The sequence below is a fragment of the Leopardus geoffroyi genome, chromosome E1 (assembly GCF_018350155.1).
Source record: "Leopardus geoffroyi isolate Oge1 chromosome E1, O.geoffroyi_Oge1_pat1.0, whole genome shotgun sequence".
In the NCBI taxonomy this organism is placed as follows: Eukaryota; Metazoa; Chordata; class Mammalia; order Carnivora; family Felidae; genus Leopardus; species Leopardus geoffroyi.
Window position 1 is genome coordinate 1,477,017 of NC_059330.1, and position 13,905 is coordinate 1,490,921.

A 13,905-nucleotide genomic window follows, 5' to 3' on the forward strand; every position below is an offset into this window, starting at 1 on the left:
TTTGCTTCACATGCTTGACCTTTTACCTGTCCCCCTGTCACATAAAGAGACATGATGGGTGGAGCACCGGGGTGGCTCAGTTGGTTAAGCATCCGACTTCAGCTCTGGTCGTGATCTCACAGTCTGTGAGTTCCAGCCCTGCGTCAGGCTCTGTGCGGACGGCTCAGAGCCTGGAGCCTGCTTCGGATTCTGCGTCTCCCTCTCTCTCTGCCCCTCCCCTGCCCATGCTCTGTCTCTCTCTGTCTCAAAAATAAATAAAAATATTAAAAAAAAAAAAGACATGATGGGTGACATGGACCTTTAACGCCATCATCATCATTTGCGGGGGGTTTGGGGGGAAGGGTTTGCACAGAAAAATGAAGGGCAGCAAAGGCATCGTGACGCTGCCATCAGTTAACTGAAGTTGAGTGTCGAATTCATCTTCGCGGCCTCCTATTTGTGGAAACCATTCATTTATTAACTTCTGGGTGGAAGCCCTGGACTGAATGCCATACACTCTTCTACAAGCGTCAGCCCTGTCCGCAGGGAGCAAGACACAGGTAGCTGGCACAAAGGCTGTTTCGGTCTGCTGGCCCCGGCGAGGAAGAGCAAAGAGGCCCAGATGGCCGCCTACTGTGGCTGCTGCGATGTGGCGGGCAGTGGGGGCTCCAAGTGGAGGTTTCTCCACGCTCATATTCAAAGGGCCTCCCCAGGGTGCAGCTTCTGATGAGCTACGACGGGGGAGTCCCATGATAAGGTGAGATCCGTCCCATTAGTAGGGTTGTGGCCCACTGTGGACTTCTCTGATTGCACAGAATCTTCGAGCTCCAGTGGAGACCTCCCAGCTCTCTCTCATCCACTGTACCCCTGGGGCTCCCCGACTCGGGAGTGGGGGGAACTTGGATTACAGTCCCACTGCCTAAAGCCCCTTCCTGTGCAGCCCACAGTCCAGTTTAAAGAATGCCCAACACGGGACACCTGGGTGGCTCAGTCGGTTATGCATCTGACTCTTGGTTTCGGCTCAGGTCATGATCTCGTGGTTGTGAGATCGAGCCCCAAGTAGGGCTCTGCACGGAGCATGGAGCCTGCTTAAGATTCTCTCTCTCTGCCCCTCCCACATGCGTGCGTGCACATGTGTGCACTTTCTCTCTCCCTCTCAAAATAAATAAACATTAAATAAAAGAGAATGCCCCACGAAACCAGATCAGGGGCATAGAAGCATTTTGCTCCCTTCTTGGTGATTTTTGGGGCCATCTGCCAGGAGCTGTCCCAGCCCCTACCCACCCGGATGCATAGCCAACCTCCTTCTTAGCATAAGGCCTCACCTGGTCAGCTCCCCAGGCCTGGCCTCCACACCTCCACACTGGTCTCCCCACCCCGGCGGCAGCCTCAGAGGAGTGTCCTCTCTCTAAAGCCAACCCTGCCTTCCTGACCTGGGTCTATCCATTCCCACTGCAACTAAATTAAAATTTAATAATTATTAAACAACTATGTCAATGGGCCTGGATGTTGGTGGGAAAGAACTTGGGCCACGGCACGGCCTCCATAAATACCTGGGATGCGACAGAGACCCGAGTCTCTGGACAGGAGCCGACCAGTTTGCCTGGCACCCGACCCCACCGCTCCCCGGCAACAGGGCTCCCCCAGAGGTCCAGGTCTCCCCCAGGGGTCCGGGGCCTTGCTCGGTGGGGCTCCTACCTCATGGTCCTGGAGTCGAGGTGGCAGCTGAGCAAAGAAGGTGGCTTTTTGGAGACGTGGGGGTGCCGGCAAGTTGGGTCCACCCAGTTAAAACACTGCCTGCAAGGCGTGTTACAAACAAGGAAACATGTTCCCTTCCTCGGTGGCACAGGGGAAGCTAGAGTTGTGGCTAGGTCCTTGTGCTAAGCCCCAGGCTGGGGACAAGGACGCAGCTGGGGCAGCCAGGGCAGGAAGGGGGAGAGCCCACTCCGGGGTTCATGGAGGGCTTCGCCTGCCCATCAGCCATCGCCCTCAGCCCCTCGGAGCTCTGGTGCCAGCGCGCTGACCACCCCCAGATTGCTCCAGTCCCCACCAGTCGCCTAGCCCTTAACCCCTGCCCGGGATCCCCCCACTCTGGGGCAGTGCACAAGTCGCGGGCACTCAGCAAGAGGTGGGTGACTGTGCAACCACCAGCTTTGCTGCGGCTCCTTCCTGGGTTCCAGCTCCCTCTGCACTCGGCTGCCCTCAGGCTGCTCATTTAGACAATTTCACCCCAAAAGCGGAGGCCTGTGATGAGGGAGAGGTTATTGTGGGTTGCTGGGTTCACTTTTCCCTAAGGGGAGTCTACTTTCAGGGGGGAGGTGAAGTGCTACCGGGGTCCAAGGACGGGTTTCGGTGGGCCACGAACTCCCCGATGTCGCACGCACGTTTTCCGGAGTCTCAAAGTTCCCTGGCCTAACAACCTTAGGGCCCTGCCTTCGCTCTGGGGTCGCTCAGGAGAACACGCACAACATGAGGCTTAGACGATAGTAACAATCACAAACGCTAGCCTTGAAATCTCAGCAACAAGGTGATTTAAAAGAAAAAAAAAAAAAATGGACCATCCAGATGATCCAGAGTATTACATTAAGTTGTTAACCATGAAACACACACACGCACTTCATAAAGGACATATGAACAAAACCGGTACCGCCTGCCTGGTTATGAAAGTATAAAGGATCTCACTGAGCAAAGCAGAAGGTCAAGGACAGAGTGAAGTTTACACGAAACCACAAGCTAACGGAGCAGGGTGCCTGTGGCACTGGGGTAAAGACTGCCAGTTACAGGACGGGCTTGAAACAGGCACACAAGATCCTATGAGGACACAATGAGACCACGTACTCTGGGACCATAAACACTAGAAAGGTAGGGAGTAGAATTATAAAGAAACTGTTTACTTCCGCACCGTGCGAGCACGCCAGTGCGGCTGTTTAATTAGGGAAGGACGAAAGTCCACGGCCAGAACGGCAAACCTTCTGGAGGGTATTTCTGGGTATTCAGGTAGGGCTCCCAGACCATGAGGCCTGGTTTTAATTAGGTCTAGAAGAAAACCCGTGCCCTTTCTTCTCCTTGGTGGAGATCTGCTGGCACAGAAGTAGGAGTACCACTCACAAGTACGGTCAGACTGTGGCTCTCACGTACGGAGAGGGAGGGAGGCAGGCAAACAGAAGGAAAAGCCCCAAATGTCCCTGAGACGCCTGGGTGAGAGGTGGCCGAGGGCAGGCGATGACATCACGGGAGGCGTGGGGCGTGTGCATCAAGGTGGAGAAAATTTCATTCCCCAGAATTCTTGGGAAAGGTGGACTCCTCTTGGAATGAGGGATCTCCCCGATTCAGGACGACACTTGAGTACGACGCCGGTCACCGCGCTACCTTCTAATGTTCCGGGCGCTGGGCTCCCAGCGGAAGGGCCCTTTTTTCTGAGCAGTGGGTTTCAGAAACTACTGAGCTGGGGCCACAGCTCGGGTGGGGCTGGCAGGCAGGGACCGGTCGTCTGGCAAGGACAATGTTGTCAAGGTGGCCGAGCCCAGGGAGGGCAGGGGGAGTAGGCAGAGGAGGAGAAAGCAGCAGTGGTTGGCCAACAAGGGCCTTCTGAGAACACAAGGTCTAAGGATGTACAACATGAAGCCCCTTCTCCACCTGACACAGCTTTCAGCACAACCCCTGTCGCTCGTGGACGCGTCTGGGGGGAGTGGACTCCTGGTGGGGGGTTGGGGGGGTGGGCGGTTGACCAGATGCAGAGTTCATCGGCACCGGCAAGGGGCGGATGTGGAAATCACATACGCGAACACACAAATCAGAGTGAAAGGAGTGGGTGTGGGTGGCACCCAGGTTTCCTGTGAGAAAGGTGGAGTGTGGGTAGAGTTCACTTTGAACTTGAACAACAAATGAAGGAGAGCACACCGTGCTCGTGACCTCCGTAAGGAAAGGGGAAGAGTCCCTCCTGTGAAGGGGCAGATTGCCAGACAGAGGAGGGATGGGAGGATGTGGGAACCCGTCCTCAAGTGAAGGGGCTGACCCTGGGGGGCACGCCGGGGTACAGAACAGACCCACTCACGGGTTCTGGGTGGGAGCAGTTATATTTCCAAGGACAGGATTTAAATCTATTATGTCCAAGTTCACGTAGTAATAATAAAAAACGGGCCAAGGGTTTCGCATGGGGCGGGCAGGGCGGTCAGGAGCCCACACCAGCACTTACCGGCTGTGATCACAGGCAAGTCATTCGACGTCCCCCTGCCCCTACTCACCTTTTTTATTTTTATTTTTTTTTTTAAGTTTATTTATTTTGAGACAGAGGGAGAAAGCGCACACAAGCGGGGTCGCGGGGGGGGGGGGGAACGGCAGAGGGAGGGAGAGAGACAATCGCAAGCAGGCTCCGCACCGTCAGCGCAGAGTCTGACTCGGGGCTTGAACCCACGAACCATGAGATCTTGACCTAAGGCAAAATCAAGAGCTGGACACTCAGCCAACTGAGCCACCCAGGTGTCCCTTTCCTCAAGATGTTTTCAAGTGCGGCAGGAGTACCCACGCCGACCTCGCCAGCCGAGGGAGGGGCAACTCCGTAAACTAGAGATCACTGCACCAGACACTGAAACAGGTGGGTTTTACGGGGTGTAAATGGTGCTCCACTCGAGCAGCCGTGGAAATCAGCACGCCAGCCGTCCGGCACTGTGCCCGCACGCAGTAAACACTCGGTAAACACTAGTGATTAGTAATCGTGTAATAAAGGGATTAAAGAACAGAACGCTGCAGACGTGTAAAGTCAGATTTTTAAACCAGTCAAGAATTAAGGGGCTGGGTGAACCCTCGGCGTCACTTGGCTCATGTCCCCTCCTGTCACAGATAAGGCAAGTTAGGGGCCGGCGGGCCGAGTGGCTCATTCAAGGTCTGCCTCTCGAGACCAGCCCTGGGGCCTGCTGGACGCCCACGGGCGGGCTTCCCATCGCCACCCAGCCAGCGCCTGGCACACTGGGACGTGTGGAAAATGGACGGCGTGCATCTCTCAGGGAAGAAACGATAGGCAGGAGAGCATAGAAAAGTCATGGGGAGACTACCAAGGAGCTCCAGGGCTGGGGGCAAACTGTGGGGAGGCTCCCCCCCACCCCCACCCCCACCCCCACCCCGCGAGGCCCCCCGCACAGGGATCCAGGCCGTGAGGGCCTAGGCACCGGGCAAGGCGAGTTCCCGGTCAGTCAGGCCCGGCGGCACATCACCGAGGCCGGGGCCCAAGTGCACAGTCCCGTCTACTGCCGCCTGATCTGGGACGGCCCGGTGGCAGGAGCTGGGCCCACAGGGAACACGGCAGGGCTCCCGGGAGCAGTCTGTCCGAGAAGCCCCGGCGGGGGGTGTACAGCTGCGGAGCAGCCTGGCCTCGCGGTTCGGCTGGCCCCTGGCCTTCCACGCAGCTCCTCCGGACTCCGAGGGCCTTCCCTCACAGTCCTGTAACCGGCTGGGCCGGGCCGACTCCTCCGCAGACCAACGACGGGTTCCCGCTCTCCAGCAACGCTGCCATCTTCCCGGGAAACTTCATGGCACACGCGGAAGGGTCTGAAGCTAAGAGACGCTGGCTGCATTATGGCAGCGCTAAGCAGCGGGTGCCAGAACGGGTGCCCGCGGCGTCTTTCTGACGCTGCCGGGGGAACCTTCCGTACGGCCGCTGGGCCGCGTGGGGGCGGTGGCGGCACCGCGGGCCTCCGTCTTCCCTGGCAGGTAACACTCTGGACTCGATGGCCAGTCCGCACCTGAACGTCGTGGGATCTGCTGGGGGGCGCGGCGGGGAGGGCCAGAGGACACGGAAGGGCTGAACCGGCTCCGGCGGTCCCGGCCGGCGCTCCGCAGCTCCCCCGCGAACAGCCCGCAGAAGCGCGCCCTCCTCTCCAGCCGGCTCCGCAGCAGGGGCCGCGGGGGCGCGCCGGCCGGCGCGGGCTCACTGCGCGCAGTGCACGCTCTGGTGCCGCAGCAGGTGCGAGCTCCTGCTGAAGGTCCGGGAGCACTGCTGGCACTCGTACGGCCTCTCGCCCGTGTGCGTCCGCTGGTGGAGCGCCAGCTGCGACAGCTGGCCGAACGGCTTCCCGCAGCGGTCGCACTCGTACGGCTTCTCGCCGGTGTGCACCTTCCGGTGGAGCAGCAGCTCCGAGCCGTCCCAGAAGGTGCGCGCGCACTCGGCGCACTGGTGCGGCTTGTCGCCGCGGTGGATGCGCCGGTGCACCGTGAGGTGCGAGGTCCGCCGGAAGGCCTTCCCGCACTCGGGGCACTCGAACGGCTTCTCGCCCGTGTGGATGCGCTCGTGGCGCAGCAGCTCCGAGTTGCCGCGGAAGGCCTTCCCGCACTCGCCGCACACGTACGGCTTCTCGCCCGTGTGGATCCTCACGTGCCGGATGATCTCCGAGTTCTGGCCGAAGGTCTTCCCGCACTCGCTGCACTCGTACGGCTTGTCGCCCGTGTGGATGCGCTGGTGCCGGATGAGCTCGGAGCTCTGGCCGAAGCCCTTGCCGCACTCGCCGCACAGGTAGGGCTTCTCGCCGGTGTGGATCTTCTGGTGGCGGATGAGGCCCGAGCTGTGCTTGAAGGCCTTGCCGCACTCGCCGCACTCGTGGTAGCGCTCCTCCGTGTGGATGCGCTGGTGCTGGATGAGCTGCGAGCTCACGCGGAACGCCTTGCCGCACTCGTTGCACGCGTACGGCTTCTCGCCGGTGTGGATGCGCTGGTGCAGCAGCAGGGCCGAGTTCTGGCTGAACGCCTTGCCGCACTCGCCGCAGCGGTAGGGCCGCTCCCCGGTGTGGATGCGGTGATGGTGCACCAGGTGCGAGCTCTGGATGAACGCCTTGCCGCACTCGGTGCACGCGAACGGCTTCTCGCCCGCGTGGATGCGCAGGTGCCGCCGGAGGCTGGAGTTGGTCCCGAACGGCTTCCCGCACTCGCCGCACTGGAAGGGCTTCTCGCCGCTGTGCACGCGCAGGTGCTGCGTCAGGTGCGAGTTCTGGTTGAAGGCCTTCCCGCACTCCCGGCACGTGTGGGGCTTCTCCCGCACGGGGCTCCTCTGCGGCGCGGGGGCCCCCGGGCCGGGGCCGCGGCCGCCCTCGCTCGCCGGGTCCTCCTGCAGCCTCTCGCTGGACGGGGACCTCTTGACGGTCATCAGCCCCGACGCGACGCCACCGCCCCGGGAAGACCCGGGCGCCACGCTCGCGTCCACGGACTCTCCCAGGGGCCGCGCCCGCGCGTCCGCTCCGAACTGCCGGCCCTCGTCGGCCGCCCCGGGGGGCTCGGGCTCTTCGCAAACTTCCTCCTTGGGAATGACCTCCGTGTGCTCAGTCCCCATGTCACGATCTGAAATGACAGAGGGCAGGCACGTGAGGTGGCCGAAGCTGGTGCGGCCGGGAGCTCCAGCCCGAGGGTCTGGCGAGAGGACAGGGCGCCCCGACCCCGAAGACAGGGACTTGGGAGGCAGGTGGCCGCACTGAACGCACGCAGACACTGGCCGAACCGTCAGAGGAGGAGAGGGGAGGGCAGAAATCGGGTGTGGCCAGTAAAGGGATGCTTCAGGACAGCCGCCTGCAGAGGCTGCGGAGGTTGGGAAGAAAGGTACACGGGGAAGGCGGCCGCGTTTCTAGACGGGTCTATGGAAAAGGCTGGGGCAAGGGGCGGAAAGGACCAAGTGACACAAGTGAAGTGTGGGGTTGAGAAAGGAGCCCTCCTTAGTGCGGCGCGGCGGCCCTCACCAGGTCTACGCTACGGGGCACTGGAAACCGGGGCTGACCATCCAAAAGGGGACAGTGGCCGGGCCAGCCCCAGAAGCAAAGGAAGTCCTCCTGGCTCGCTTACATCGGGTGGAGTTGTGTCCAGCTTAATCCTCTCCAGACGGTCAGCGCGTTGCGTCCAGGCCGACCGTTCTCTTCCCTACTGATGCGAGATGCTGCCATGCCACAGCCCAGAGGTCGATGTTGGGGTCAACGTCTAGACGCCATATAGTTCCAGGACCTGCCTACTCCTTCCCTGGCACCAGAGCCTCTACCTACTGTAGATTTCTTTACTGGACTCTTCACTATGTTGGACAAAGTTCTGTCTCCGTCTTCTTTTCCAGATGCTTCCTGTCCATGCTCCTACTTCTCCAGATCAATTTTAGTACAATTCTGTAAAATTCCCAAACGTATCCTGACGTTTTTGTTTTTATATCCATCACATCTCTGTTGTACGTCTTCCCTCTTCGTGAGTTTTCTTACATTTCCTAACTGGTTGTTGTCTTTATATATAGCAACGTTCTTTGTTTTTACAGATTGGTTTATAAATGGCCTCTCTATAGGAGTTTCCTAATGCTTTTTTAGATCTTAAGGCCTATACTTTTTAAACTGCTAAAAGCCTGTCGCAAAAGTTTTAGTTATTACCCGGTATCTATTCTTACCCACCTCATCAGCAACATTTAGCATAGCAAGGAATCTAACTGAAGAAATACATTCTTCAGCTTTCTTTGCGGCTGGGTGTGGGCACGTGACCAAATTCTGGCAGGTGTGACAGTAAAATGCAGACAAAAGTACACGGGGCTCTGGGAAGTCTCCTTAGGGGTGAGGGATGCATTTCTTCGCGTTTCCATGCTGTGCGTGGGGCAGAGCGCCCTCTGGGACGCGAGCACACCAGCTTACCCTACGGCCAGACCAGAGCCAGAAGGATCTGGGTCCCTGCCGACTCCTCGGAGCTGACATGCCAGCCGTGGAATGCCTGCCTCTGGACTTATTTATCTAACAGGGAAACAAGCGTTCCCCTCCCTTAAGCCATTATGGCTTTTTGTTTTGGTTTTACGAAGCCAAACCTATCTCTGCCTAGTACAAAGGCCCTGGGGATTTAGCTGTCCCTGTCACAGGACTGAGCTCCAAACGCTAGGAGAACGGCCGAGCCTCCTTCCAGGTGTTCACCAGAGCTGATGCTGCACTGGTCCTTGGTCCAGGGCACCGAGCTAAGCCCCACAGCCAACCTGAGGAGCGCAGGCCTCCGTCAGTAAACGTGTTCACTGCGGAGGGTGATTCCCCAGGGGGAACGTGCAGCTATGGGACTTTCGCCTAAAGACAAGGCAGGGTCGTGGAACGGTTTCTAAGCCGAGCAGTGACACGGCCCGTGGTCAGATGAGCATCTCAGGCAGAGGCACGCTAACGGCCAATTAGTGGACCGACTAGAAGGCAGCGGGCCTGGGCACGGGGAGAGCAGGGAGAAGGTGGAGGCCGTCACCAAGGCGAGGGGCACGCGACCTCACCAGGGCAGCAACAGTAGAGGGAGTGAAGCGGAGGCCAGCTGGACAAGTGGTTTGGAGGTCCGATCCCGTAAGAGGTGACTGGAGTGGATACAGGTGGAGGGAAGAGGGAGGAGTCCAAGGTGACGCCCAGGTCTCCCTTTATATCAGAAACGGTGCCTCCGAGGCTGGGGAGACTGAAGGAGCAGCTAGTTTAGGAGAGAGGGGGACGGAGGAACTCTGTTTTGCACAAGAGAAGTTTCAAGACTCCCATACAGAGTATCATCCAGGAATCCGTTAAAAGGTCCTGGGCTAAAGCCTGGTCAACGCAGAGCCCTGGAGCTGACAGTGCCCGGCGCAGGGGGCGTGAGGAGGGTGCGAGCGGCCGCAGACGCACAGAAACCTGGCGAGCCCGGGCTGACTCTGAAGACCACCCGGTTATCTCGTCTTTCCCTCCAGAGCTTCCCCCCCGCCTCCACCCCACGAGGCTAAGCTCTGCGGCAAACGTCAGGGGGCCCCCTGCTTCCGGCTGTGCTCCGCCGATGGGGAGCCCCCACGGGAGACCAGAGCGGGGAGGAGTAAGGTCGGGGTGTCTGTTCCCCTGATCCCGCCCCATGAGGCCACCTGGGGCCAGCGTCCCTCAACCAGACGGCAGCGCTTCTCTGCCACCCAATCGTCTCACGGCCCAGGTTCAATGCCCTCTCCCGCCTCCGGTCTCCTGAGGCCTGGGCAGCGACCCCTCCGGGGCTGCCATCCCCAGGCTCCTTGACACCCTGCCCACACCTCCACCGTGTCATTAACCTCTTTGCAAGTAACCTTCCTCACTTATCCCAATCCGAGTGAGTGGCTTCCTGCCTGGACCCTAACGATAAAGGGGTGAGTAGAGGAAAGAGGGGCCCACCGACAAGAGAAAGAATGGTTAGTGAAGGAGGAAAGAACTGGAACCATGTCCTAGAAGTCAGCACAACATTGGCAGAGAGAATTAGAAAGGGCCGCCTGGAAAGTGTCTCCTGGGACAATTAGGTGGTCGCAGGTGACCCGTGACAACAGACTGTGGTAGGAGAAGCCACCAGGTGGTGAGCTGATCAATGAATCTGCTGCTTCTTTCAAAAAAAAAAAAAAAAAAAGTCTTAGGGGCGCCTGGGTGGCTCAGTCGGTTAAGCACCCGACTTCGGCTCAGGTCACGATCTCGTGGTCCGTGAGTTCGAGCCCCGCGTCAGGCTCTGGGCTGACGGCTCGGAGCCTGGAGCCTGTTTCCGATTCTGTGTCTCCCTCTCTCTCTGCCCCTCCCTCGTTCATGCTCTGTCTCTCTCTGTCTCAAAAATAAATAAACGTTAAAAAAGACAAAAACAAAAAAAAAACAACTCTCTCTCCAATACTCGGCCGAGAGCAAGTGCCACAAGCAGGTACTTGAGTCCCTGTCTACCCGCAGCCCCTCTCCGGTCTCCCCTTGTCACCCTCCTCTCTCCTACAGCCACCATCGCCCAACTCCTCGCAGTGTCAGAATCCACAGAACCCACAACTGTACCGCCCCACGTGGACAATCACTTGTTCAACTGTTCAAATGTACGATGAAATATTTTGGAAGCCGACTTACAAATAGATGGGGAACGCAAAGCTTTTCAAGTTATTTAAAGGAGCATTTGAGCAAAGAGGTTGACATTGCCCCCCAACACACACACACACACTCTGCAGATCTGACCTCAGCGAGGGGCTCCAGGACTGAGCCCCCACTGAGTTAACCCAGTCAAAGCAATAGCATCTCCCCTGCCAGTGACTGCTCACAACGGCAGGGACTGGTTCAGGAACGTCCATATGCCTTCATCTGGGTCAACGATATGCGGAGGAAGTTTGCTGGGGGCTCCTGGGAACAGTTCCGACCGTCGCGACACAGCCACAGAGAGACTTCTATACGTGGCCGCCTGGAGCTGCTGCTGTCATTTCCCTATCAGCTCCTGGATGAAGGCAGGGAGAGCTAAGGAAACTGAGGGCCAGTGGAGCGAGGGCCACTAGACTACCTCAATCCTGCAAGCGTCTTACTTCTCGACTTCCGATTATGAGAATTTGTGCACCCGCGTATTTTTAAGCCACTTTGGGTCGTTACTACAGACAAAAACATCTTAACGGACACACTTTCCCCCTAGAACTTCTGAAAGGCCAGGTCCTCGCAAGCATTCGTTATCTATCAACTAACTGCAAGGACCAACTCCTCCCCTCAGTCTTCACTAACACTTTCTGGAAGGAAGGTTCTCCCTTGGACCTCCGAATTGCGTTTCAGTCACCTCTTTCTCCGCACTCTAATTACCATGTGGCTTCCTGCTCACTGTTCCCCCATGACCTATATAATTAAAACTTCCCAACGTGGCCCCCAGGCCCGGCCCCTTCCCATTTCCTGGCCCACGCTCTCCAGTGACCCCTGGAAGCTGTAGTCCTGCCCAGGGCCCTGCAGCTCAAACACTTCCCATTCTTTAAGGCTTCTCTGCACTTGGAAAGTTATTCCCACTTCCTGGAATACAGCACAGACAGCCCATTTCCTTCCCTGCCCCTAAGCCTCCTTCATCTTGGAGCAGTGACCTCAGTTCGTTGTTTCTCTCGCCCCTGAGCAAGGCCGCTGTTCCATGCATCCTGGGACTCCCAGCGCCCAGCACGTTTCGGGGAGCTGGGAAACACCTCTGTTACACCAATTTGGACAGACGTTTCATCTACACAACGAACCTGTGACACCCTTGAGGACTAACCGGAGACTTCATTCATTTTTGTACCCCAAGAGCCTAGAACGGTGCCGACACACAGCCGACGCCCATCACTATTTGTAAATCCACGCCCCTTCTCCCGGTCCGGAGGATTTGGGATTTAAAGCACAGTCTCCCTACTCTCCCCGGTCCCCACCAACCCCCGGACGCCAGGGCCCGGTGAGCCGAGCCGGGGCGCAGGCGGCCGCGGGGCCCTTCGGGGTGACCTGCCGGCCCTCGCGTCCCCGCCGCTCACTCGGGGGGGGGGGGGGGGAGGGGGAGAGGGTGGGGGCGGCGGCCCCACCCGCGCCCGACTGGAACGCGACCCGCACGGGGACGGTCCTCCCTGAACAGGCGGGGAAATTCGTGGGGGGGGGGGGGGGGGAGGGCGGGGGAAGCAGACAGCCCAAGGTCACGCGTCCAGCTGGGATCGGGACCGGGCCTCGGTGTGGCGCGTGCGCTCGGCCCGCGGGCCGCAGTCCAGGGACCGGCCCCCCGCCCCGCCCCACCCCGCGCCGCCCCGTGCCGCCGTGGGGGGGGGGGGGGGTTAGGTGTCTCACCGCGGCCGCTCCCGCCCCGCCGCGCTCCGCTCGCCCCGCTCTCGCCGGGCTCCGAGCTCCCCGCCGCCGCGATCTCGGTCGGTCTCACGGGCGACCGCGGCGGCCGCCTCCACTTCCGGCGTGCTCGGCCAATCGGCGCGCGCCGCCCTCGGCGGAGGAACAGGTGGTCGGCCCGCCCGCCCCCCTCCCCGCCCCGGCTGCGCCTGCCCTGCCCTCCACCCGCGCGCGCGCCCCGCCCCGCCTCCCCGCCGCCGCCGGCTCGGCTGCCCGAAGACGTCCGGCGCGCGACGGCGCTCCCGTCTGGCGCGGGGTCACTGACGAGCCGGGTCCTCCGGCCGTCCTAGAGCGGCCCCCGGGACGCACTTCCGCCGCGGGGCCGGCCGCTCTGCGCGCCGCCGTCGCTCCCCCCGCGTGCACCTGCGCCCCGAGCGGGTGGCTGCGCCTCCCGCGCCCCTCGGCCCGCCGCCCTCTTCCCTGAGCGCCGGGGGCCCGGGAGCGGGCAGGCCGTCCGCCCGGCGGTCCGGGGGGCTTGCTCGCGGTAGGGACCCCGGGGGAGAGTGCGGGGCGAGCGGCTCGGGCCGCGGCTCCGCATCCGCCGCCGGCCTTCTCCCGTCCCGATCGAGGGTGCCCGGCTCGCCCCAGCCCTTGTGCTCACTGCCGGTTACTTCCCGTGCCCGCCCTTTGGGTTTCAGGTCTCGGTTCACAGGTGACGTCGCCGAGGGGCTCCGTCCTACCCAGGGTAGCCTCACACTGCCGCTCTCCTCCCAAACACCAGTTCGCAGGGCAGGGCTGTGATTGGGTCTGGCGCTCACATCGTGGAGTGGTAGGAGCAGCCGAGTCAGGGTCCCCGGTCCGCCCCAGCCGTGGGGGCCCCGCTTCTTTGTCCGCCCCACCGCCATCCTGCAGAATAAGGACGGGAGCGTCTGCCCTCAGAAAGGGATATTGTGTGTGTATCCAGCGCACACCCCATCACAAAGGAAAACTCTCTTGTGGTCACGGAATTCGGCCCAGCACTGCAGCCGTCCACGCCAATATCCTGAACTCCTCTGCCCTACCCACTTGCACCTGCCCGAGAAGGTTGTCAACCCTGGATCGGCAGAAATGTCCTTGGCTAGGCTGCCAACAGCTAGCGGGAAAAGTGTTTTTTGAGAAGAGCCCCAAGATAAATGTATCGTTTCTCCCTCCCGGAGGCCTTTCAACCGCTGCCCAGAAATGTTCTATTTCTCCCGTAGGCTTGTCTACCATTTTCCAAGAGTTCTACTTCAACCTTCTTCATTTTGCCCAAGCTTTTATCCAACCCATGATCCACCATCACAGTCCTTTCAGGCAATATTCCTCTCAAGGAAAGATGCCCAGACTGCAGACGCATCCTGCCTCAGCATGGAAGGTGGGAGGCATTTGGTTCCACTGATTTGGATCT

The 13,905-nt window shown here is 59.9% G+C and overlaps 1 protein-coding gene across 1 annotated transcript; it reads right to left on the reverse strand.

Moving 5' to 3' along the window:
• Positions 1–4,681: 4,681 nt before the first annotated feature.
• ZFP3 (ZFP3 zinc finger protein) lies at positions 4,682–13,384 on the reverse strand. Its single transcript, XM_045490019.1, has 3 exons — positions 12,935–13,384; positions 12,486–12,825; positions 4,682–7,302 (listed from the first exon to the last, which is right to left on the reverse strand). The coding sequence occupies exons 1-3, from the start codon at positions 13,382–13,384 to the stop codon at positions 5,903–5,905; spliced, it is 2,190 nt and encodes a 729-aa protein (XP_045345975.1). The 3' UTR covers positions 4,682–5,902.
• Positions 13,385–13,905: the final 521 nt, after the last annotated feature.